At 45.1% G+C, this 25,830-nt stretch overlaps 1 protein-coding gene across 4 annotated transcripts in view; it reads left to right on the top strand.

Annotated features, from left to right (window-relative positions):
- Window positions 1-25,830, top strand: part of PPFIA4 (PPFI scaffold protein A4) — a 3,163,248-nt gene that overhangs the window by 1,255,895 nt on the left and 1,881,523 nt on the right. For all 4 annotated transcript variants that reach the window (XM_085600211.1, XM_085600208.1, XM_085600219.1 and 1 more), the window contains one exon: window positions 25,481-25,582. In XM_085600211.1, coding sequence (XP_085456337.1) covers window positions 25,481-25,582 — 102 coding nt within the window. The remainder of the gene's footprint in view (window positions 1-25,480; window positions 25,583-25,830) is intronic.

The following is a 25,830-nucleotide window of genomic DNA, read 5'->3' as shown; positions in this document are numbered from 1 at the left end:
GCCTTTACCCCTTGACAAAGCCAATTGACCTGTATATAATGACACCCCCTTATATTGTGATGCATCTGGTATAATTGGGGGTATTGTTATTGTGGGGGTCATGACCCACTATGGGTCAAATGTCATATAAGGGTGTAACTAAAGGTGTTTAAATCTGCCTGATGTAGATATTTGTAAATTAATGCGTAGTATTTATTAGAGTGTGTGTTGGTGAGATAAATGTACTTTTCCTTTTTTAAAGAAAAAGCACTGATTAGATAATGATTTATTGATTGTTGTTGATGCGTGCAAGCAGAAAGAGATTACTAGCCCACACAGCCTCACCTGAGTAGGCCTTGGACTGCTCTGCTTCGCTGCCCCGAGTAGTCAAGCACTACAATGGGGTACTTTGTTCCCAGTAAGCAGACATATGAGGATATATTCCTTGCTCGGGACACATCCTGTACAACTAATAACTCAATTTCTTACACCCAGCCACTGTTCCCCTCCCCTCTCACAGGGTGGCTGCATGTGGGTACTTTGACACCTTCCACTTCTCCATTCTTTGGAGTTGCCACCTCCTTACACTGCTGGGAAAAAGTGCCATCACCAGCATGCCCCTCACAAACATGGCAGCCAGGAGGAAAGATAGGCAGTTCTACCTCTTGTCTGGCTTCATGAGGAAAGAATGAGTTAAGATGGGTGTGCAGTGGATGGTAGTAAAAAATACAGGCGCTGGGCTAAATGCATGAATTATTCTTAGCCATTAGTAAATACTCTATGTTGCATGTCAGTCCATTGTTTTTTGTCCCCTGTTCCACTATAGACTAGCAGCAACCTTATGCAAATCAGAATTCATACTGCTCGCTCCAATAGGAACGTCTAGAAAGAATAGGAAGACCATATTCCCTCGGAATACTAGACAGGGTTTGACCTTGTTGGGATGCATCAGTTAAATGCCTCTTGATCTCATGGTACCGTGACGATGGAACCCACCACTGGGCAGATCATCACACTTAAGCCATCTCACTTACAAAACAATTATTTGGTGGGTGGAATGCTTCAGTTAACCCCAGCCACTAGTAATTAATATGAGCTACACTCCAGTTCATGGATTGTTTGCTCACTGTACCGCCACAAACAAGACTCAGTCTTATACCGAGAATACTTGGTCCTGCTGCAGTAGAAATAGTTTAATCTGAACTTCCAGGCCACATCCATCGAGCAACACAAGAGAGTTTACGGCTACGTTGAGCCTCATCAGAGAAGTGTAGCTCTGGTTCCATGGTATGGTGCGCACAGAATCCAAATCTAGGCATGCCAATTACACCTGGAGCATCAACAAAAAAGTGATGTATGAAATAATTAAAGTATTCTCACCCCATAGTAATTATTATGGGCTTCATTACAGTCCAATGCTCCCTGTGCTTATCATACCATATTCAGAACAGATGACGCTAGACCCAGGCTCAGGGTATGGGTACAAGTGACCTCCAGTATGAGCTGTATCTTCTGGGTGAATGAGGGTAGGCTGAGCGTAAGCATAAATGATAACAGTTCATCTCCTTTGCTGTGCATGGACACTTCTCCTTCTATGCACTACAATGGACGCATTCCTTATTAAGACTCTGCCAAATGCTGGTCAAACAAATGCTGCGTTTCCGCAAAGAGACTAGAGTTTGCAAGCATGACTGACGCTTCCAGCTCAGCTCCTATTTGTATTGTAGCTGCTATAGCCTGAACTGAGGAAAACAGCTAAAGATTGTCTATCCTGACCTGGAAATGACTTTGTTATATAAGTATGGCATTTGTCTGGAATCAATCGTGCACTTTGTATTTGCATCTGAAAATCTAAATGAATTGAGGAGACTATGAACATATCTAATCATTTAAATATTTATTTAGGGTTGCTTCTAAAGTCCAAAGCCAGCGTCAAAAGTCCTCTTAGAACTTTACAACTGTGTGAGAGGAATCTAGAAGAATATATAGGAGCCTTCAGATAGCTAAGCACGGTAAAACAATAAGAAATCACAGCATCATTACGAACGGGCATCTGGGGAGTCTATCAGTAGCTATTGTAGAGCTAGAAAGGTTACATTTTACCCACAATCCTTGTCCACTGCTTTCAGTAAAATATGTGGTTCTGAGGAAAACAGGGGATCAGCCATACATGTAAATGTTTGTGTGGCTTGCAAGTATGTAATGTGATAACTGCCCTGACTTAGTTTTAAGGTGGAGCTTAGCGTTGCAGTGCATGCGCTGTTCGCTTTGCGAGGCATGCAGTATTCAGTATAGCGTGGAAGCTTTGTGGAAGCTCCGCCCACTCTCTGCCCATCTTTTTCAATGGCTTAGGTCCTAAAGGCTGCCTTCCGATTGGTTTTAGGCTTGTTAGTCCCTCCTCATGACGACCATGTCCTCATTTGTATCCTTCCATGGCTACTGACCCCTTTACTCCGAACACTATTTTCTTCCCGTCAAAGTCTGACATCTCGGGCACTCCTTCCCCCGTGCGCTCCCATTTGTGCCTTCTTGGCCGCCCGCACTCCCCCCCCTCACTCCCGTTTCCAATGCAATAGGTCTCATGTAAATGCGAGTCCTATTGCATCGCAAATGCTTGTTTGATCTGTTTAGAGACTGCTTCAGCAGTTTTATAGAGATAAAGCAATCTATAGAGAAGCAAAATGTATTTCTTCACCCATTGTTTGTTGTGTCTCTCACATATTGATTGGTCCACATTAATTTGTCATTGGTTGATTGTAACTTGCATTCCTGACATGTGAAGGTTTGTCATTGACTAGCCATGTACGTTTTATTGCCGAGCAATGAAAACAGTCCACATATTGAGGCATGCTGTTTTATTGAGTACAATGATGAATCCCATCTTCCCCATCTCATTTAAAGACGTCATTCCTAAAATAAACACTTTTAACCCCTTCAGCGCTGCGCGGATTCCCCCGCGGTGCTGAAGGGTTCTAGCGCGGGCGTGGTCATGACGGAACGGTTCCGTCATGAGCACAGCTCAACCGATGCTCATGACGGAACCGTTCCGTCATGAGCATCGAAGGGGTTAATATCCCTTCAATTTTAATGCTTCCAAAGCATGATTACAGGGGCCTGGAGGCTATCATCTGAACATTTGTGACCTCCTGTAAGAGCATACTTAAATTATGAGCAGGCAAGCCAAATTACAGCACCCAGCCATTATGTATAATGCTGGGTACCAGATGTTCATCTTGCGATGGGGGAAAACCTATCCATCTTCCTGGCTAAATGATAATTCACTACATGGACACGCAGACAGCTGTCAGAGTACACCACAAACACTCACCTCACATTCAGAGTAGCACCGTTGGTCCTCTGCCTGACAAGGTCAAGTAATATTATTCTGTTTTACTTCACCCACCCTGGGAGTGGGGGGATATCACCTTTTTTTCCAGTCCCCGGGGTTCTCTCTCCTTCCAATATCTTGTGGCCAGCTTAAATTGGTCTACAGATCTCTTGCTTGGCCAAAGAGGAGGACCTCTGTTTTGTCCGTATTACATTGACAAAGGTTTTTCTGCTTCCAAACCTAAATATCCTTCAAGCAAACAGTGAAGATAGAAGTTTGCAGGGAGAGGAATGATCATAAGTAAGCAGCAGATCAGTGTTGCCTGCTTACGAAATGGAAGTCACTCCATGTGATTCAGCGAGGAATGCCACTGGAGCCAGATAAATATTGAGTAGTACTCCAAATACGTGACTTTTCTTCAAGGAGACTTGTGGGGCCATCCATATATCTTGAGATCTTCCTTCGAGGAAAGACTTGAGCCAATGTCGCACCTGGACTCGTATGCCAATATCTGTCAACCGCTGTAGCAGGACTTCATGGGAGATGGTATTAAGCACCGTAGATAGATCCAACAGGAGCAGAGCTGCACTTTGCCCCTCATCGAGTGTGAATTTGATAGTTTCCGTCAATTCCAAAAGAGTAGAGTCCTTGTTGTGTTGAGGATGGAAGCCTGACTGATTATAATGAAGGAGATTATTGGTTTAAAAATAGTTAGAAAGTTGAATATTTCTTTCTTTCTTCAATATTTTCATGGTCATGGGTAGGAGCGAAATAAGTTGATAATTGGATAAACAGAACGGATCAGCGGAAGGTTTCTTCAAGAGTTGAATTAATTTGGCATTTTTCCAACATACCAGGGGATTTAGGCTGCCACCAAAGAGAGGTTTAGAAGCTCAGCAAACACATCGGCAAATGGGGTGGCAAACTGTCTAAAAATCGAAGGAGGAATAAGGTCTGACTGAGCGCCATAATGGAAAAGCACTAAAGCTCAAAGAATCTCTCCTTGAGGAATAAGATGGTAATTTTTCAAGAAGGAGGATTCAGTAGGTATAAATGCTGAGACAGCAGTAGTCAGAAGCTCACTGGCTTCATTGGTGGTGGCAAATCCAGCAGAGATACGCAGTATTTTGTCCTCAAAAAAGAAGGATAATTACTCACACCTCTCAACAAAGAGTTTAATGGGCAAGGTTAAAGATAGGAGAAAAACTACATTGGAAATCATTGTAGATAACAACTGCAAAGCCTCCACAAATTTTCACAGTCGTGTCATTATGGAATAAAGTAAATCCAGGAGGAATAGCTCTACACATGTCAGGGCCAGGTTCTGGCTGCAACCACATCTCGGTGAGGAAGAGGGTGTCTAAGTTAGAATCAGTAATTAGCTGCTCAATAGAGAGCACATGTTTACGAATTGACCGAACATTTACCAGGCCAGCATTAACACTAAAATGATACGCCTGCTTGATGCTAGGAGTGTTGAGGAGGCACATATTGGAACAGACCGAAGAAAAAACAAAGAGTTCCTGCATACACCTAGGATTGAACGCCAGGAAATTTCATCTAGAAAAAATATAGTGTGTGGCGGGGGAGGACTAAAACTGGCATAGTGGCTGGTGCTGGACGTGGATCAGACACGGGTAGGCCAGACGGGCTTGCTCTTCTCGCATCCACTGTGTGTCTGCAGTCTTCATTTTATAGGGTCAAAGAAGAGCAGGCACAAACAACTAGAGTGCTCCTTCACCAAAGTGACAGCTCAAGAAGTCCTGTGCAGCCTATAGGAAACAGTCAGCTCCCTCTGCAGAAACGAGTAGCAGATCAGGGAGCAGAGCCAAAGCGAGTGTAGAACTAGATAAGACATACTAACAGAGCCTTAAAAGTCACTTAAAAGCCTTAAAAGTCCCAATAAGAAGCAGATGCAAAACAATATTCTCTGAGCACCGCATTAGCCCCAAAATAAAAAAAAACTAATTAAACCACCTAAAAATAAACCTAAAATGCGAGGGGAAAAAACTACAGTTTTAAATGGTATGGGTAAAAGACAATATGCCAACCAATATGCCAACTTCAAATAGAACTCCCCAACATAAAGTTCTAAAAGTCTCAAACTTGATAATTTTTAAATACTGTATCTTGGACTCCAGCTGCAGAGCCACCATACCATAATTATTGGTAGTCATCAATAAGATTGGGCAAAAATAGGCAGGTTGATAACATAATTCAAATTCTAGCAAGGAACTCCATCTCCTGAAGTTCACACAATTCCCATTTTGCAAATCACCAGCTCCTACCAGCACAGGTAAAGAACCATGAGCTGATTCAGTTTAACAAAAAAGGGGAGGTCCTGAAGTGAAAACTATGCCTACTGGGGCAGGGTTATCACCTTAAACAGGTTTATACAGCTGACCATAGATAGTTGTATATGTTGCCAGATACACAAATCTGAATCAATCTTAGATAAGGGTATATTGTTGATGTTTGTCCCTTATTTAAAATGCAAGATAGTGAATTTCACCCTGTTACCCTATTTATAGTTTCAACATTTACAGTCTGAGTAGTTGCTTTAAAAATATCTATTTTGATTTAGGTTTCTGTACCCCATAACCAGATAGTCTTAAAAAAAAATATTATTTACCTTTAGGATTGCACCTAGATTCTGTTTTTCAGGATTATAAAGAATAGAATGTCACCTAATAAATTAAATAATATCTTGATAGCCCCTGAAATGTTTGGGTTAACTTTGATCTGCTCTTCTTTGAAGATAAACTTGAATTATGTTTAATAAATAATGCAAATGTGAAGAGCAGACCTGCTCGGCACTCTGTTCAATCTGCCTCCTACTCTACTCTACTTTTATACATCCTTCGTAATATTCTTTTTGACTGGCATAGAAACTAAGTATGACTCAAAAACGTCACTCAATACTCTCAGTTGGTCAGATCAGATGTTTTCTCCGCATTGAGATACCATACAGTAAGTGACACCTTTTCTAGTTCTGTATAGCCAGTTGTGTCCCATAAATAACAAATGCTTGTGGTTATTAGTGTCCCCAGATGAAAGATGTCTGATTAGGCATAATCAACTTGTGGATCATACCAGCTAATGAAACTAAAGCATTTTCATTAAAATCCTGTAATCCCAAATGAGAAGTGTAATTGGGCGGTATGTCCCACAAATCTCCAGAACATTGCCAGATTTAGGAATAATCACCAACTTTCAGTTTGTGGAAGCAACTTTCCCTAATAAAGGGTATACATGTCTGAGGCATGACAATCTTCTCTTGGCAATTTTGTGGTTTGTAGGCCCATAATTACATTAATAGTCTCTCTTTCAGGGCAAGACTGAGTTAACTTCAATTGGTCTACCTTTGCAAGTCTGTGGCTTGAAGAAAGTCTACTAAATCACTGGTGCGTGAGATCAAATTCTCTTGTATAAATCATAATAATACTTTTTGAAGATTTGCAAGATTGGTCAGGCTCTTCTTCAAGCACACCTGTATGGTTATCTTTTCTTCTCATTTTAGATTACCTGATGCATTATGACTAAAACCAAATTTGAACACAAATAGGACAAAGTAACCATCCACGAAATGCTTTGCCCTTGATTGGTTGACCATATAAGCAAGGCAGAACCATGAAAAACACATGAAAGCCACTGGCCAACATGAGCTGACCACAAACCCAACCTCTCTTCCTCTCTGCACTACTACTTCTTGCACGTTTTTGGAATAATTGATGACCTAAGGTCAACCACACAGATAAAGCTATCTGTAGCCAGATCTTTAAAGGGACAGATTGACTTTCCCTTCATAGTTCCCTGCTGCTCCGGGAAAAGGGTCGCCAGCCAGCTCTCAGCAGCTGTCCTTGTATCATGCTCAGGGCCCCTACACACCAGCTTCATCTCCTATTGGACACCTGAGACACTGCCTCACCAGCAAAGGTTCCTTCATGGTGCCAGAGCAGCACAAGCCTCAATACTGGGCCTCAATAATATGGTGTTGTATCCCAGAGGCCTGCGGGCTCCTCTGAACCCTGATTATTGATGTATTTTACAACCCCAACAGAAGTCAGCACACCCGTCTTCCTTGTTTGCGCTATGGCCTCTGGCACATTTATGTCACTCCCCATACCCTCCACAATCTCCCTTGCTCTGGACTCCTCCCAAGCTGACCCAAGCAGCACCTTCTGCCTGGTGACATAGTGAATCTGGTTGGGTTTTTACACTCAACATGAACTGTCCTTCATGAACAGAACATTCTTTGGGGAGAAACCATTACTGTTAGTGGACCAGGGAAGGTTATATTTCACCTTGGGCAAGGGAATCTCCCGACTTAGCCGGTGATGTCTAATACTTCATCCACCCCTTGTTCAGACAGTGGGAAAATGTATTTTTTATCTGAATGAGAACTCTTGTTACCTTTGATACCGTACTGTAGTATTTGTTTCTTTGCCGTATGACAAATAAAATACGAATGTCAACTTATATTTCTGCACAGGCTCTTTCCGAGATGTGTTCCGCGATCGAAACAGGCCTGTTTGTAGATCTCGCCGCAGATTGTGAGAGCCAGTGTGGCTAAAATGTGCTGGCGCGATGTACACCTTTGTGAAGCACAATGTAGATGATGTCTATACAAATTGATTGGGCAGGTTTCTAAAGGTCGTTGAGTTAAAATTTTAAGCGAGTTCCCTCCAAATCCTGGTGGACACACGAATTTGCTGTATATTTAATTGTGTGTCTTAATTGTTTGGGCAATGTTTGAGATTTTAATTATTTTATAAATCCCCTGTAACTCTTCTGGCCCTTTATTTACCTCACTAAACACTGCACGGGATTAGGGAGTTGGATGTGAAGAGTGCAGGAGATGAGGAGCGATCCCGCCAGATCCTGGTTACGGCAGCTATTTCTGAGCTGGATCTGAGATCTGGTGACCTAGTGTAATATGCTGAATTTGTCCTGGTCCATTTTCAGACAACACACATTCCAGCACTGCCCATTGTCTGCTTATGGTTTGAGCAACAACCTGCAAAGGGTCTTTCTAATGTTCCCTTCTAGCTGGGCCTAAAACTAAGGTCTCATGTAAAGAGTCATTAGCCCTCCCCTTGTTGGAGTATCATTGTGGCTGGGAGCTATCTGGAGTCTAACACCTTGATGCCAATGGAATGAAAAGAAGCACTTCTTGTTATGGCTTTATAAGTACTTAAAAGAAACAGCGATTTAGAGGCAGGTTTTCAACTTGGACGTCATTGTTAACCTAAGAGATGTTCTGGCACTCAGACTGCCAGTTGCGTGTATCGGTAATAACACAAATAATTATTTAAATGTCACGTGCTAATTTAATTTTTTAATTCGTTTATAGTGATACTCATCGTAGGGTGTCAGGGTACTTTGCATCACATACAGCGAGACAATAAATCCTGCAAGTGTGTAAATCAATATACAGGTAACCTTACACGAGACAATGAGGGTTTTGAGGTGTAGGAGTCCCATATTGTTCATACTTGTGGACATTACATGTTAAATGCATTATCAGGTAAAACACAAAATCAGGATTTAAAGGTAGACGAGTGGGTGGGGTTGTCTGTACTAACAAGACTTCATTACTACCCAGTAGATCCCTTCTTTTCAAACTTTGAATAATAACAGATGGCGAAAATAAAGAATCTAAATCCATGACCCATTTGCATGCAGTTCCTTGATGCTGGTTCATAGCACACTGTGTGATATTAGAAGGATTTCAGTTTATGAACTGGAAGTAACAAAATAATCTCTGTATCAAAAGCAGGGCCACTGGAATTATGAGATTGTTCAGACTGCATTTTTTTCGCAAAATTATAGATTTGGGCATTTGCCACTTAATCCATCTTTTGCTGCATAATCTGCAGATTTTAAGGATAAATGTGTTTTTGTAGCTCAAACAGTTTCAAACTTACTAAAAATATAGCAGCATGTGTAGCAACGCAGTGGGCAGCCATTTGCAAAGGTTGACAGGCCACCTTTCTGTTACTTTACTTATTGCTATATTTGGGTGTTAAAACTGGTACAAATGAGGTACAACCAATGCACAGATTGTGTTAACAAGTGTATACAAATGACAAAATAACAAAGCAATACTATCACAAAATGTGCCTGCACTATGCCACATAATTTGCCTTGTCTTGCTGCATAATTTTCTCAGCCCTGCCACATAATGTTGTCCTGCCGCATAATTCCAGTGGCCCTGGTCAAAAGCAGTAACCGATTTACATATCTACATCACATTTGTAATCTGCATGTAACACGATGTGCAGCAGGCACATTAAGCCTGTATGGTGCTTTACAGGTCAGAAATTTGACTGGACAAAGCTCAGTTATCTTATCATTAGTATTGTCCACTAAAACTTACTAGGCACACAAAGATCTCTGCAGAAGATGCCTTATCCCATCATATATTTTGAAATGCAGCCTCTTGGTGACCAATTATTTAAGCAGAACACATTTACTGTCACATTTGTCCTTGTTGACAATTTCTATGCACGTATTAAAAAAAATGTATAAGCTGTTGAACTCTACTTTTCATGATTCTGCCCTTCATGACTTCACCCCCTTTCCTCTGCCACACCTTGACCTTCAATTTCCGGATTACCTGAATATTTCTTTTTGCAATTGGATGTGAATAAGTATTCTATTGTTGACATCTGCACTGCCAGTATCGTCCCTGAGTTACGTTGAACGCTACGAGAGGCGCTTGAAAGCGCATTTGTAATTGTGGCCTGCTAACATCATCAGCGCTGATTGATAGTTTGGAGATTGGACTTTTGTCTTTGGATGTCTTGGTGCAAATATATTTTATGTCTAGAAATGATCAAGGTCGATGAACAGGCAACGTTATTTGGTAATGTGTGATTTAAGATGGAAACCGTTTCGTAAGCAATTGAGTGCCCAGTATGGACAGTGCTACTCCAGTATGAAGCATCGCTCTGTTCACCGCGCTGCATGACTGCGGTATTCCTTCTCCACTAATGGGTTTATTTGTACAACGAGGTAGGTCGTGTCCCCGATGATGGATCTCCGGCCCTGTAGAAACACATGGTGGCAGGTTAGTGGGGGGCGCTTCTTTATTCATCTTTCCAGGACCCGGCCGCCAGGGTGCTAACCAGTCCTTCCTCTTCCTGTGCCCTGCAAGGAAATATGTTTGTGTGTTTCCTGCTCCTCCCTCCCAGATGTTGTGTCCAGTTTTCCAGTGCGTGCAGGTCCTAATGCCTTGCCACTTCACCAGCACTGTGGCATATCCCACCTTTCTGTGGAAGAGAGGGAGAGACGGAGAGAAAATGGAAGGCATATAAGATAAGAAATGAAAGGAAGAGAGAGAGATAGAGCTCGAGATCGGCCAAATGTAAGACTCAGTCCTTCTGGTCTTGGGTTACATTTCTTCGATCAGTCTCTTGGGCTTTCGAATCAATCGTGATGACCGTGAGCTTCCTTGGTTCAGGGGCTGGTAGAGATCATGTCTGACTTGCATTTGTGCATGCCTGCTCCCTTCAACCTCATCGTCTGCTAGCAGCAGGAACTCCCTGAAATGAGAGCTGTTCCTGGTGCGGAGTAGGGTCCTGCCACTGTGGTGATTGTTAACTCTTTGATGTTCATGACAGTGGGTTGTATGAGATTGGAGTGTTTGACGTCCATGTTTGCCATTGGCATCCAGTACAAGGTCTCCGGGCTTGAACCTGCATTCAGCCACTTGACGTCAAGTGTCTGCTTGTTTCTTCATCTTTGCCTTGGCTTTCTGGTCAGGAGTGACTATGGCTCTGTGGCCTGGTGGGGCTGTATTCTTCAGTTGTGGCAGTCGTGTCCTACTCTTTCTACCTAGTACGAGTTCCACCGGGCATTGCCCAGTGGAGTTGTGTAGGGTGTTGCGACAATCCCACAGATCTGGACATAGGGCTTGCCCAACCGAGATTGGTGTGAGCTTGGCTCTTTGGACTGCGCTCTCTATGTTGCCCTTAAACCGCTCAGCCGTGCCATTCACTGGCAGCCACAACAGCGCTTTCTTCTGATGGTGTATGCCTAGGTAGTTCATGAATTTATGAAATTCCTTCCCTGAGAACGGAGGTCCGTTGTCAGTCTTGAGAGTTAGTGGGATGCCTCATACTGAGAAGATTTAGTTTAGGATGGGTAAAATGGTCGCTGCTGACATGGATGCCATCTAGTGCAGGAGGGGGAAATGAGAGAATTCATCAATTAATACAGTCGGTATTGCCTTGTGCATATTGGCCCATAGAAGTCTGTGGCTAGTGTCAACCACATGGCATCACAGAGGTCAGGCATTCGTAGTTACTCTGGCTATGGGGCCCTCCCCATGGCCTGCCAGAGGTGGCACGTCAGGATCACTTCTTTGGTGTAGACACAGGAACCATATTCTTTCTCTCAACATTTTCTTGTTTGCAACCATCCCCCTGTGACTCTCGTGAGTGAGATTGATTGTTCGTCGGCAAATGGTTTGGTGGTATGACTATGCTGGTGCCTCGAAAGACTATTCTGTGCTCCATCTCAGACAATACTTCCTGCACATGTTTGTGAGGATCTCCTCTTTATTGACCTCTTTGTCAAGCTGACTGTTGTTGTGTGCGTGCCTCCACCATTGCAGCTTCATGATGCTTTTCACTGCTTTCAGTGTGACATCTGCCTCAGATTCCTGTATGAGTTCCTCCACAGTATTCCGAGCTCGGGTGTTTGTCTGAGCTCAAAGTTCATGTATTTCTCTGCCAAGGAAGGTGATGGTTGGGATACTTGACAGAGGTTGTCTTAATACTTAGTCGGCACTGTTGTGTTCTTTCCCTAGCTTGTGTATTATATTTAAATCATAGCCCATCAGCCGTATTCCCCACCTCTCAATGCGCAGTGGATTTTTGGTGTTCGGGTTGCTGTAGATAATGACCAGTGCTTGGTGGTCTTTTATTATTGTGAACGGTTTTCCATCCAGGAACATTTAATGGTGTTCACAAGCCCACACAACTGCCAGGCTTTCTTTTTCAGGCGGCGAGAATGCCTTTTCCACTTCGGTCAGGCTCTTGTTCGCATATGCTACAATTCTCCTTTGAGAGCCATGCTCACCTTATGTTGAGCCAGGGTTGCCCCATGTCCGACAGGGCTGGGGTCTACTCTAAGTTCAGTACACCTGGTGTCTACTGTGCGTTCAGTGCACAGTGACAAGTCAAAGTAGGCAAGGTGGCCCACTGATTTGACAGCCCTCTTGATATTTGTGAATGCCATTTCACCCTCTGTGGTCCATGTGAATAGCTGTCCTTGTTTGGTGAGCTCTCTGAGTGGAGTGCTTACTGTTGCAAAGTCCTTGATGTGGCGGGAGCAGTAGCTTGCTAAACCCAGGAATAACCTTATGTCTGCTACAGCAGCTGGGGCTCTGGTTTTTGTAAGTGTCTCCACCTTGTTCAGATCTGGCTGCATTTATTACAGTGAGAAGATGCGCCCAAAATAGATAAGTTCCGTCTTCTCTTGTCCTCATTGAGCATTAGACCAGCTTCTTCAGATGACTGTGCACTTCCCTTAGAGCTTTGTTATGTACTTATTTTGTGTGAATGAACACCAGGATGTCATTGCTGTAGTTCAGACATTTTCTTACGGGCCTTATAACTCTCCTCACCATTTCCTGAAAGATTTCACCCACGGATGACACACAAAAGCTTAGCCGTTTGTAGTGCAACATTCCTAGATGTGTGGAGAATATTCGGATGTATCGTGACTGGGGTCGAGTTCTAGCTGATGGAAGCCTTTGAAGAGAACTAGCTTGGAAAATATGCAGGTTCCATTTAGACAGCTGATCATCTCATTCAGGTCTGGACCAGGGTGTTGTGTTTGTGGCTGTGTTTGGTAGACGCATGTCTATGCAGATGTGTATTTTGTGTGTATTCTTCTTTGGTGCAGGGACGATGGGAGCCACCCACGGAGCTGGTCTATCTGCCGGCACGATGATGTATTGTTCAAGCAGGCTCTTGAGTTCTTTCTCCACTTGTGGTTGAAGATGCACTGGAACTCCGCTGTGGTTCTGCACCATCGGTTTGGTCTCTTTAGTGATATGAAGGGTGACCTACGTTTCTCTTGGCTTCCCAAGCCCTTTGAAAAGTGCTGTATATTCCTACTGGATGCTTTGATGTGTTGAGACATTGTACGTCATGGCTAGGAGCCCCTTGAGTTGTGCCGGTATGTTGCTTAGGAGGCACGGCGCTGGGACGTCTCCTCTTAGAACCTGTATTTCGTCTTGCAGTGACATTTCATTGTACGTGAGCGTCGTCGAGTACTTGCCTAGGGTCATCACTGGACACACTGGGAGAAATCCACGTTGGATGGTTACAGGTTGGGTTTTGGTTCCATTTTGCCATCGTCTGCCACGCACATGATGGTGCATGTGGCTCCACTGTCTAGTACAAACAGAGCTGTGTGGTGTAAAACACTGTGTGGGATGATATAACCCGTGTAGTATTGGCGCTCACTAAAACCGGTATACAATTATTACGTAATGCCTATTTTAGGTGCTCAAGGGAGGAGGAATTATCCACTCCTCTAAGTTTATGACCCCAGGGGATCTACCTAATACTTAAACGCAAGCCAGAGCTCACATACAATATTTGTAATTTGTTAAATCAAGACCAGTACAATGCATGGAAAAATTCAAAAGGGTTTCTTGTGTTTTAATTTTCTTTTCTTTGGTTGCTCCAGCCAACACGTGTTTCGTCGTCTGGGATTAACCCACGACTTCCTCAGGGCTGTATTAATGCAACGCAGTCGGTAAGCCTCTGTACCGGTTATAAATCCGTCCCGGCCAGGGAGGCAGGGAAAAGTAAAGATGATCCGACTTTCTATTTCTTTGCTCCTCAACGGAATCTAAAATCCGACAAGGCACGTATGATAGCGTGTTGTCAACGATAGAGTGGATGAGCGTAGAGTACACGCTCGATGAAGCTCTTTGATGCATGCATGTATTGTGGCGTCCAACATTGGCTCCCAGTATGGCTATACTGGGAGCCGGTGTTGGATGCCCCAATACGTGCATCTTTACTTTTCCCTGCCTCCCTGGCCAGGACGGATTTAAAACTGGTATAGAGGTTTACCGATTGCGTTGTATTAATACAGGTCTGAGGAAGTCGTGGGTTAATCCCGGACGACAAAACACGTGTTGGCTGGAGCAACTAAATAAAAGAAAATGAAAACACAAGAAACCCTTCTGAATTTTTCTATGGATTGTACTGGTCTTGACTTAACAAATGACAAATATTGTATGTGTGCTGGGGCTATCGTTTAAGTTTTAGAGCTGTGTGGTGTCCCACAATGAGATCTACTGTGGCAGTCTTTTTTATCTCTTTTCTTTCGAGTAGTTGTAAAGGTTTTGACTGCTTTTCCGGGGCCGCCACTTCTGTCATGAGGTCTAGACGCTCACCAGTCACATGTGGAGATCCGTGAATGTCATTGTGCCCTCTACAGACCATATGTCCCCCACTTTCGAGATCCCCAGCAAGTTCCACTTCCTATTGTCCTCCGCCATCTGTAACCTGGCCAGTGTCTCTGCGTCCCACAGGGGGGCTTCCTGTGTGATTTTGCCATCCCAATCCATCGTTTTGTTTGCTTCCTTCCAAGCCTTAATCACCATCGCTGTCAAGGGTGGTATTGGGTCCAGTCTTCCCCTCCCATAAAGCAGTTGGATATACCCCTGTGGGTCAATGGGCCACCAGTCAGCCAGCGGTACAAAATGGGGTGGTGATGGATGGAGCATCAGAACCAATCAAACACTCACACCCAGTCAACAGATCTGGGTTTGATCCATCACCGTTCTTTAGCCCACTCTGCCACCCCAGTTCAGACATGGCCATATGCAAATCAGTCTGACCCTGTGCCTCATGGGAACAGTCCAGCCCGAACTGCCAAGCCATGCCTTCCCTGGACCGGAAACAAGCTTCCTAGGACCGGTTTCTGGCATTTCAGCCGTCTTCAGCCAGGCTTGCTTGAATCCAGTGGCAAAGTGAGCAAGGGACTCAACGTCTGAGCATACCCTGCCAACTTATGGCGAACAAAGCGGTACAAAAGGGGGTGGTGATGGACAGAGCATCAGAACCAATCAAACACTCAGTCAGCCAGCAGCATGGGCTCACGTTGTTCTGTGAAGGACCAATCATTTATTACTACCAGTTGGGTCCCTAGTAATAGAATCGTAAGTTCAGTGTTGCAATGCCCCCATCAAAGGATGTCCGTATGAGTGTTGTCAGTGCTATCTGTGTAGCATCTTAGTTAAATCAATGAGGACATTGTTCCCTGTTGGCGGTGAAACAAAAATAGCGATCACCTGTTCAACATGAAAAGGGATAGAGGAAAGAGTGTAGAGGGGGGAGGGAGGGTAGAGGGGAGATGAAAAGAGGCAGAGAGAAATTTCCCCAGTCTCAAGGATCCAATCCCGAAGGGGAGGACTCTATGTAGCCTCTAGTTTGCCCTCACACACCCCGAAGGATGTCTTGCTTCATCATTGGGCTTGTTGTTGCTCCTCGTCGGGCCGGCGCTGCAATGCCCGACGGTCCCCCGAAGGGTCTCTTTTTCGGAGGTCTTTTAAAGAGAAAAGCCGTAAGGTGAATGCGGGTGTGTGGGCCAAAAAACAGTAAGGAGGATCCGAGAGATAAGTGATGGCGTGCGTGCGAGGTGTGTGAAAAATAAAATGCCTAGGGGTGTCCAAACAGTGAATTTTAATATAATGGAGCCCCGGGCAAGGTAAAAAGACCAAAAGGTCGCAAGGTCACTAATAAGCGCAAGGTGCTAACGTGACTTCAGTGAAAGGTCGACATGTTTCACGCCTAAAATGCCCGAACGGGTCAGTGGCGTTTCATCAGGACCAGAGCAGTGTGAGAGGTTGTGCACGGTGAAGACGGGGGTGCCAAGGATTGGAGGGGTAACCCACGTCTTAAAAGAGGTTAAAAGAGGTACGGGGCTGCGGGATATAGTGACCTAGTCAGCAGGAAAGGAAGAGCGTACCAAGCTAATGTAACCTGTAGGGGAAATAAACGGGAGGGGGAAGGGGAGGAGAAGAGGGGGATAGGGATGGGGAAAGGGGGGGAGTAGGGGGAGGAGGGAGGAGGGAGGGGTGACAGACACACATGAATGGTTTAGATAGTACTGGTACGTATAATCAGTCACAGTTTAATGAGAGAGCACAGCGAGGGACTGTCTGTGACCCCAAATACCATTCGCATAGTGATAGTGCGGTCACCCCGGTGACCATGTCAACAGGAACAAAACACAGGTGACGTGTCGGGCGTCCACCATCGGTATCAGACATACTGAACTAATGCAATGATGGAGTGTTGCCCCTAAGTTAAAGGGCAGTGCAGGGCGGATACCACACATTCTTAAATAAATATAAACATGTCTCTCAACATACATGCTGGGATCGAGGAGAACATAGGTGAAAAAGCAGTAGTGGCGCCGGAAGGGCCGGTATGAAGTGCGTGAGCAAGACACGGATTTTTAAAGTCTAAAAACACAGCATCTTAGTATAGTGGTAAAACAGTCCAAATACCCCACAGAGCAAAATAACAGACCCTCTGAACTCGAGGGAGACGGGTCAGGGAAAGTCCTGACAAATCTGTTAACAAGTGAACACTCTCTGTTCAAGTATCAAATGGTAAATGAGGATCGACATGCGAAAATATATACAAACATATATTCTACCGGTATAACGGAAAAGAGGGTTTTCCTCATCCTTACCCTCGTGTATATGAACGGGGCCTCCTAGGTCTAGCCGAGGCTGCCAGCGCCCTATTTGCTGGAAGAACCAAACATAGTACAGGTAGATTAAGGGAGGGGACCCTACGTGAGGGTGGGCTGTACACACAGGAGTGTCAGGCATCAGAGGATCCTGCCTGAGAGTACTTACGGTTGCGTCGGGGGCCAGCTCAATCAGCACCTACCCTCTGCCAGCGGCTGCCTGGAGATAATGCCGGTAGCTCGCAAGTTTCCATTTAAGGCGTAGGAAAAGGGGAGTGAACCACTTCCTGCTCGGGGCCCGTCAGATGAGCGCGCGTAGTTAGTGGCGCATGCGTGGGCGAATGTGTCCTGGGGTGTGTGCATGCGCAGAGTGAAAACTGGAAATAGAGGTAGTGCGCATGCGATACTGATTCCACATAGTGCCCTACTCATAGGTGGTCTGCGCAAGTGTGACTTAAACGGATTTGTGAGCCCTGATGGTGCCCCGGGCTTAGGCCACTGTTTGATGGAATGGCGTGTTAGGATCAAACTGGGCAGGTCGTGTCCTGGGGTGTTGTGCATAGTACACTCTAGGTGCCCACATCCTGGTCTGAATCGCGGACTGAATCGCGGATAGGAGAGGAGGGTGAGGGGCGGGTGAGGAAAAGAATGTACACATAATAAGGGGAGGACAAGGGCTCCTCCTCCTAAACTGCTCATTAGAACAGAGCCAGAGAAAATCATATAGGTACACAGGTGTTGGGAGTTGTGCCCACGCGGGCCATAAGTATGTAAAAGTTGTTAATTACAGTTCCACCCAGGGTATCTCCTCTCTTTCTCGAGTGTAGAGAACTGTGCCCACCGTAGCGATGGTATGTGTCAATAGTAAATTACAGTTCCACCCAGGGAATCTCATCGTTGAGTCCTTGCGTGTGAGTGCGGAGACGGAACACCCAACGTTGTTCCTGGCGCAGTAAGGCTTGGGCATTCCAGTGGGGTCTGGACTCTAATATTGTCCATGTTAGTTGTTCGCTGCTGTGCCCACGGTCAAGAAAGTGGTTGGTGAGCTTCGTGGCTGTCCGTCCCCGACGGATGGTACTCTTGTGTTCGCTAATGCGTACTTTAATGGGACGTGAGGTCATGCCGACATACCTTAGACCACAAGGACATGTGATAAGGTAGATGCAGTTCTTGGTGTTGCAATTGGAGTGTCCTCATTGTTCCCATATAAAGTTCTCCAGAGTGAGTTGCTTACTGTGCGTAGTCGTGGAACACGCATGGCAGTTCCCACATGGATAGTGGCCTGACACAGGGGCCAGGTTCCACAATGTGGTGTTGGGTGGGTCCTGTCTACGTTGTAGTGGTCGTGTGTTGACCAGTCTGTCACGTAGGTTAGTTGTTCTTTTAAATGCGAAACGTGGTGGTTCTAGATCCAATGTGTCAGTATTCAGAATCTTCCAATTCCGTTTAATGATTTGTTTGATTTTGTTGGACTGGGGTGTGAAGGTGGTTACGCATGTGATGGACTCACTGGGTGTCTTTGTTCTGGTTTCCAAAAGTGTGTCCCTGTGGTTATTGCGGGCTCTTTTTCTTGAGTATCTGACTACCCTCTTGGGGTAGTGTCTGTCCAGGAGGTTTTTCTCAAGGTGGTTTGCTTCGTTCTCATAATCCTGATTGGTTGAGCAGTTCCGTCGTATACGCAGGAATTGTCCGTACGGGAGATTCTCCCGGAGGGCCTTGGGATGGTGACTGTTAAAGTCTAAAAGACTGTTACAGTCCGTCGGTTTTTTGTGCAGTGTGGTCCTAAGGGTGCCGTCCTCTAGGATAATCAAGAGATCCAGGAAGGGGATAGAGGTGTCACTCATAGTCCCCGTGAATCGAAGGTGTGGGTTCAGTCCATTCACCCATTCCAGGAAGGTCTCGCAGGATGCTCTGGTACCCTTCCAGAAGATCAAGACGTCATCTATGTACCGCTTCCATGTGATGATGTTATGCTTGTATGGGTTCATGTCTGGAAAGATGTGGTTATCCTCGAAGGCGGCCATATACAGACCCGCCAGACTCGGCGCGAAGGTACTCCCCATGCTGGTACCTTGTACCTGATGGAAGATTGAGGTTTTATACATAAAGAAATTCTCTTTCAAGGCTAGTGTGATTAGTTCCATGATAAAGGCCACTGGTGTGTTGGTAAGGGGTTCCATCCTTTGGAGTAGGTCGTTGACGACCTCGATGGTGGCGTCTTGAGGGATGTTGGTATATACCGCCTCTACGTCCATGGTTAGGAGGAGGTCAATAGGTTCCATATTTTCTTGGTTGATGTTCTCTATGAGATTTAGGACGTCTCGTGTGTCCTTGAGGTACGCAGTGGTGTTCTGCACCAGTGGACGAAGGAAAAAGTCGCTGAATTGGCTCAGTGGTTCCAGGAGGGAGTTGATGCCCGAGACGATGGGTCTGCCAGGAGGCGGGATGACCCCCTTGTGTATTTTGGGGAGGATGTAGAAGTATGGGGTTCTGGGGTCATCGTTGATCAAAAAAGCCGCTTCCTGGGGAGAGATCCACCCCTCCGTGCTCGCCTCGTTGACCAATATCTTGATCTTCTTAGACAGATCCTCTGTGGGGTCTTTGTTCAGTCTGCAATAGTATTTGGTGTTCCTGAGTTGTTTCTCACATTCAGCTTCATAGTCAGTGATGTCCAAGAGGACTGTCGCACCCCCTTTGTCTGCCGGCTTTATGATGATCGTCTCATCTCTTCTGAGTGACTCCAAAGCCTGTCGATTCTTGTTAGGAAGGTTGTTATACGTTGGCCCTTTAATCAGTTGAGTCGTCTCTTTTAATACGGCCTTCTCGAAGGTAAGGACCTCTGGTGGAACCATGGAGGAGGTAGGTGTAAATTTAGATGGGGGTCTAAGACCGGTGTCCTCTTTGTCCTGAGGTGGTTTACCCCGAAAGTAGGCCTGCAGTCGGATTTTTCTGAATAGATGGTGTAGTTCCTGGTTCGTCCTGAAGTCGTCTTCCTTTGGGGTAGGAACGAAACCCAGTCCTAGTTCGAGAGTCGTGGTTTCCTCTGCATTTAGCTGTCTCTTGGAGAGGTTGACAATCAGGGTCTTTGATTTGTCATGCTCCTGGTCTGTCTCTGCTGTTGCTGATGTTGGATTTGTCCGGCGTCTTGCCACTGAACCTGCTTCTGACCTCTTCTTCTCCCTCTGCCTCGCCCCCTGCCTCTGTACTGAAAAGGAGGTAGTGGGTCACTAATAAGCGCAAGGTGCTAACGTGACTTCAGTGAAAGGTCGACATGTTTCACGCCTAAAATGCCCGAACGGGTCAGTGGCGTTTCATCAGGACCAGAGCAGTGTGAGAGGTTGTGCACGGTGAAGACGGGGGTGCCAAGGATTGGAGGGGTAACCCACGTCTTAAAAGAGGTTAAAAGAGGTACGGGGCTGCGGGGTATAGTGACCTAGTCAGCAGGAAAGGAAGAGCGTACCAAGCTAATGTAACCTGTAGGGGAAATAAACGGGAGGGGGAAGGGGAGGAGAAGAGGGGGATAGGGATGGGGAAAGGGGGGGAGTAGGGGGAGGAGGGAGGAGGGAGGGGTGACAGACACACATGAATGGTTTAGATAGTACTGGTACGTATAATCAGTCACAGTTTAATGAGAGAGCACAGCGAGGGACTGTCTGTGACCCCAAATACCATTCGCATAGTGATAGTGCGGTCACCCCGGTGACCATGTCAACAGGAACAAAACACAGGTGACGTGTCGGGCGTCCACCATCGGTATCAGACATACTGAACTAATGCAATGATGGAGTGTTGCCCCTAAGTTAAAGGGCAGTGCAGGGCGGATACCACACATTCTTAAATAAATATAAACATGTCTCTCAACATACATGCTGGGATCGAGGAGAACATAGGTGAAAAAGCAGTAGTGGCGCCGGAAGGGCCGGTATGAAGTGCGTGAGCAAGACACGGATTTTTAAAGTCTAAAAACACAGCATCTTAGTATAGTGGTAAAACAGTCCAAATACCCCACAGAGCAAAATAACGGACCCTCTGAACTCGAGGGAGACGGGTCAGGGAAAGTCCTGACAAATCTGTTAACAAGTGAACACTCTCTGTTTAGCATCACCATATCACAGTTGGAGTCTGGCGGTGGCATCAGCCTGCCTGAAAAACCACCCTGGGACCAGAAACAGAGTTTTGAAGTGTGTATAGCAATTTCAGGAAATGTATCATTTTGTACAGAGCTGCATGGCCCAGCAAAGATATAGGCAGCCTGCGCTAGTGGTCCACGTCTCACTCCTCTAGGATTCTGACTAGATTGTTCTCAGAGCTGCGGATCCCTAGTGATGTAGGTCCAGGTATTGGAATCCATTTCCTCAACAGGTATCAGGCACCTCCATCCTTCCCTTGACCCCCATCCGATCCCACCAGGGGAAAAGACATGATCTCTCCCTCACCAGTCAATACCCCAATTTCTTATTTTGGTGGCAGTGGTGGCATTCATTACTTGTGTCTGTGCAGTGCCACTTTGTGATTTGTGTAAAACTAAAAAATCCCTTATAAATAATCTGACATCAGATTCAATGTGTTATATATTGTGGGGGGCAACAATACAATATCATCATGTGGAAAAATGCAGCTTCTTCCTTGTATCATCACAGTGATATTTAAATGTATTGAACAGACTTTTTAGTGATGTCTTGTATTGCATCATTTTCAGTCTTCTATGCAAGCATATGCACTCAACTCTTGTTCACTTAGGATCTTAGAGTAGGATCGCTATCAATTGGTTGCACTCCCTTGTGCAAACTCGTGAGTGCCCCTTTTTTAGGTCTCGCCTGGCGTTAGCAGCGCGCATGCGCTGCCCTCGCAACGAGAGGGCCTCTTGGAATCAATCCGGTTTCCGAAGGGGACTTGAAGCCCCGCCTCTTCTTTCCATTGGCTTGCGTCATAGCTTATGCTAAACGCAGCCTTTCTATTGTGAAGGAGGCTTTTTAATCCCTCCTTCTTGCCGCTCTGTCTGGTTTTAGCTCCGCCCACCTGGACTGGATGATTTACTCGCGGCGTTAGACTGTCTTCTTTAATTAGTCGGGACGTACTTTTTTGTTCTCATTTAGCTATGACAAAGGCCGCAGCGTGTTTATTTTTGCATTGCACTTTCACTTAAAGTGAAAGCGCGATGCAATTATAAACAAGCGGCTCCCTTTGCGAGATGCCGAGAGCTTGTTTGTGTATGTCATTCCCATACTTCACATAACATTTGCACCTCTTCCAATGGTGATTTATAGAACCAGTATGATTTTGTTCACGAAGAATACGTTCTTTTGTATGTCACACACTAATGGCAAGTCTAGGTGCCTGGGTGACCTTAGTACTTCGGAAAGGAGCTGGACTCCAACTACAGAGTCCAGTAAGGACCCCTCCGCCCCCTCTTCCATGGCCCTTTAAGCTTCTAAAAGTTCAGCTAGAGGGCGCGACGAGCTCATTGTTCATGCTCATTCAGTCCTTGAGGTCTCTGCTGAGACTGCTTTTAGAAGTTCCAAAACTACCCAAGGATCACAAGGGCGACAAGTAGTCCTCCTGTACTTCATGCAGCATCACTGTCCAGATTGGGGCAGTGAGATGCATGCATGTATGTTCCGGGAGTGAGTCCCGCCAGGCTTAGTGCTGCTGACTGGAAAGATAGGGCTAGCCTGGAGCCTTTCTTCTGACATGGAGCCAGGTGGCAGCTATGCTGTTTGTTTGAAGTGTAAATCAGCGTGTTGTGCACACTAGTGCGGTAAAGAAAGCGGTTGGATGGCTGACAAACTTGACACACAAGGGGAGGAGACGATACTGACACATTCAGGGGCTGTCCGCATATATTCGATAGAAAAGCCACATCCGTTGTGTAGAGTGCTGCGCTGCCCCGTCCCCGCAGCTTTTAGGTGCTTTAATGAACAGAAAATAAAACTAGCGGTTGCACAGCAAATTCCCGGAATTTTGAGGGGGTACTTCAATTCGCCGTTCAGTAAAACACGCGAGAGAGCGGAAATCACTAAGCGAGAACCGCGGTTACCTGTTGAAAGTTAACGAGCAGACTTGCACTTTCCCTTCGCTAGTGTTGTGGCTCCTCCTTACTCCAGTGCATCCACCCCACCCACCCCCACATCCAGCCCGTACATTCAGGTACGGTGTCCGGTGCAGCCTACGACAGCGCACTTCTTCCCTCGCTATGCGCGTGACTTAGCATGTTTCTTCTGGGTGTAGCATGTCCAAACAAGCACCATTTGCCTCTCTACAAGCCCGACTTGGTTAAAACAATTACTTTCATCCAATTATGTGACCGATTTAGACCACACCCATGAAGAAACTGCTGTAAACATCGCCACAGCACCCAGCATGTCGTGTGCTTCTAGCAACACTGCGTCCAGCGCACCGCCACAGTCTGAACCGCTTCAAGGTGCAAGGTGGAGCGGTATTAAAAACAAGCATTAAAAATGCAATAGGTTTCACCTTTCATTGGGTTAAAGCCATTTGCTTTGCTATACAATACCATTAGCAAAGCAAATGGCTTTAACTTAATCAAAGGCGAGACCTATTGCATTTTCAATGCTTGTTTTGATGAGGTAGGGAAAGTGATATGTTTACACCGGAAGAGCCTATTCTAGTATAAACATTTGATCCAGCAGCCCTTCCACCAAACAGCCATCACATCACAATGACGGCGGGCAGGGAAATTGTAGAATTACCCCTACACATAAGAAGAAAGGAAATATATCGCTGTTTTGGGAGTTTACTTTCTCAATACAAAAACCCTTACTGTGCTGGTGTTTTAAATATGATGGTCGCAAGGGAAAACCTTCAATGCTGGCACAATGCGTCATATTATATTGAATTATCAAAATAACACTAACTTAAAAACAATGAATCTATAGAAATGAAATATTTCATTGTATATAGTTACTTTAAAATATTCTGCTCCAATGAAACTGACAAATTGCTAAAATATAAAATAATTATTACAATTTAATTTCTTGGTATAAAATAAAAAAAATGCCCCAATATACTTTTTCTTTTTAAATTAATTTCTAAACTGAGGTTCATTAAATGTCTTTTTAAATATACTGTAAACATAGCATACTTCAAAATGCAGTTTCTTAACATTTTAGAAAGTACGTGTAAAATCCCAGGTTGTAGAAGTATTATCCCAGTCGATGTGGACTACAATCAATGTGATGGTGTGGGGATATAGTGATTAGTGAATATGATGTGATATGTATATGTCACAGAGGTTGAGTTTATGGGGGATGACCATTTCTACTGGGTCCAAGCAATCCTAGCTACTGCTACTTCTAAAATGTCATTTTAGATCTCAGGAAAAGGTGAGATGTCTATTAAAACATTGGCTGGCCCTGAATCCATTATCTACTTGTGAGATGGTGGTAATATTTCACTCAATGTCTCTCTTAAGAACGCACAGGCCAATTCAGACATTCCCCAGAGGCTGTTTCAGTTTTCATAGTCACAGAAGTTCAAAGTAGTTCGGCCTCCAAGACTGAAATATACCCCCATCTGAGTAATTCTATTTCTATTTATTTGCTTATAGAGCGCCCGAATCACCCCATAAGGGTATCTCTGCGCTAGGACCGCCTGAATGAGCTGATGAGGGATGATCAGAACAGCGAGGTTTTCAACAGTTTTCTGAATGCCAGGTAATCCGTGCATTGACGCAGGTGAAAGGAGAGTTCGTTCCAGTAGTGTGGGGCCAGATGGAAGAAGGCCTTAACACCTTGGCGGGTTTATTTAAAGCGCTGGACTTGGAGCAGGGCTTTGGCTCCGGAGCGGAGGGGTCTGGAGGGAACATAGTTCACGATTTTATCATTTAGGTAGCTGGGGCCTAGTCTGTTTACGGCTGTGTATGCCATACGGCAGATCTTAAATTTGATCCTTTTCCATATTGGTAACCAATGTAATTTTTGAAGCAAAAGGAAGGGAAGCGGTTCTTGGGGGGGCATTGGTCACTAGCCGGGCCGCGGTGTTCTGAACCACTTGGAGTCTGTTTATGGCACTTTCATTGGCTTAAATCAGCAGCACATTGCAGTAATCCAGGCGTTTTAAGATTAGTGCCTGGATCAATGTTTTCCTGGTTGATAGTGGCAGGAAGGGGAAGACTTTTCTGAGCATGCTGAGGCTATGGAAGCAGGCTCCAACGGTGGAAGAAGCATGGTCTCCCAGCATGAGTTTGTGGTCCAATCGAACTCCAAGGTTTTTTACCACCTGTTTGGGACATGGGGTAGGACCTAATTCCTAATTCTGCAATGCATTTAATACTAATGTAGTACAACCTACCAACTTGTCTAAATATATATTAGTAGGGCGATAGTCTGATTATCGTGAACAACGTCAGTCACTTTGCTCTCCTTTTGTAAAAACATTGTGTGATAACAACTTGCTAACGTTTTTTTTCTTTTCTTTTAGGAATTTGCAACATTGACCAGGGAATTAAATGTTTGCAGGGAACAGCTCCTGGAGAAAGAAGAGGAGATTTCAGAATTGAAGGCTGAACGGAATAATACACGGGTAAGCATGCAAAACAAGTTTTCACAACATGACTGGTGTTGTTATGATAACACACAGTAAAGCCAATCGGTCTGGAGTTGTCTGCCAAACTTTAGGCTTTGTCAATGTTTGTTTTGTTTGCTCCTTTGTTATTATTAAGGGATCAGCTGGGCTGTGGACAATATAAAAAAGTTGACAAAGAAATTTACAATATTATTTGGTCTCAAAAAGTGCACACTGCCATTGTTAGTCCCTGCACAGAAGGGAAA

This window comes from Triturus cristatus, chromosome 1_2, assembly GCF_964204655.1.
Source record: "Triturus cristatus chromosome 1_2, aTriCri1.1, whole genome shotgun sequence".
Taxonomy (NCBI): Eukaryota; Metazoa; Chordata; class Amphibia; order Caudata; family Salamandridae; genus Triturus; species Triturus cristatus.
This window is presented reverse-complemented; position numbering and strand designations above follow the sequence as displayed.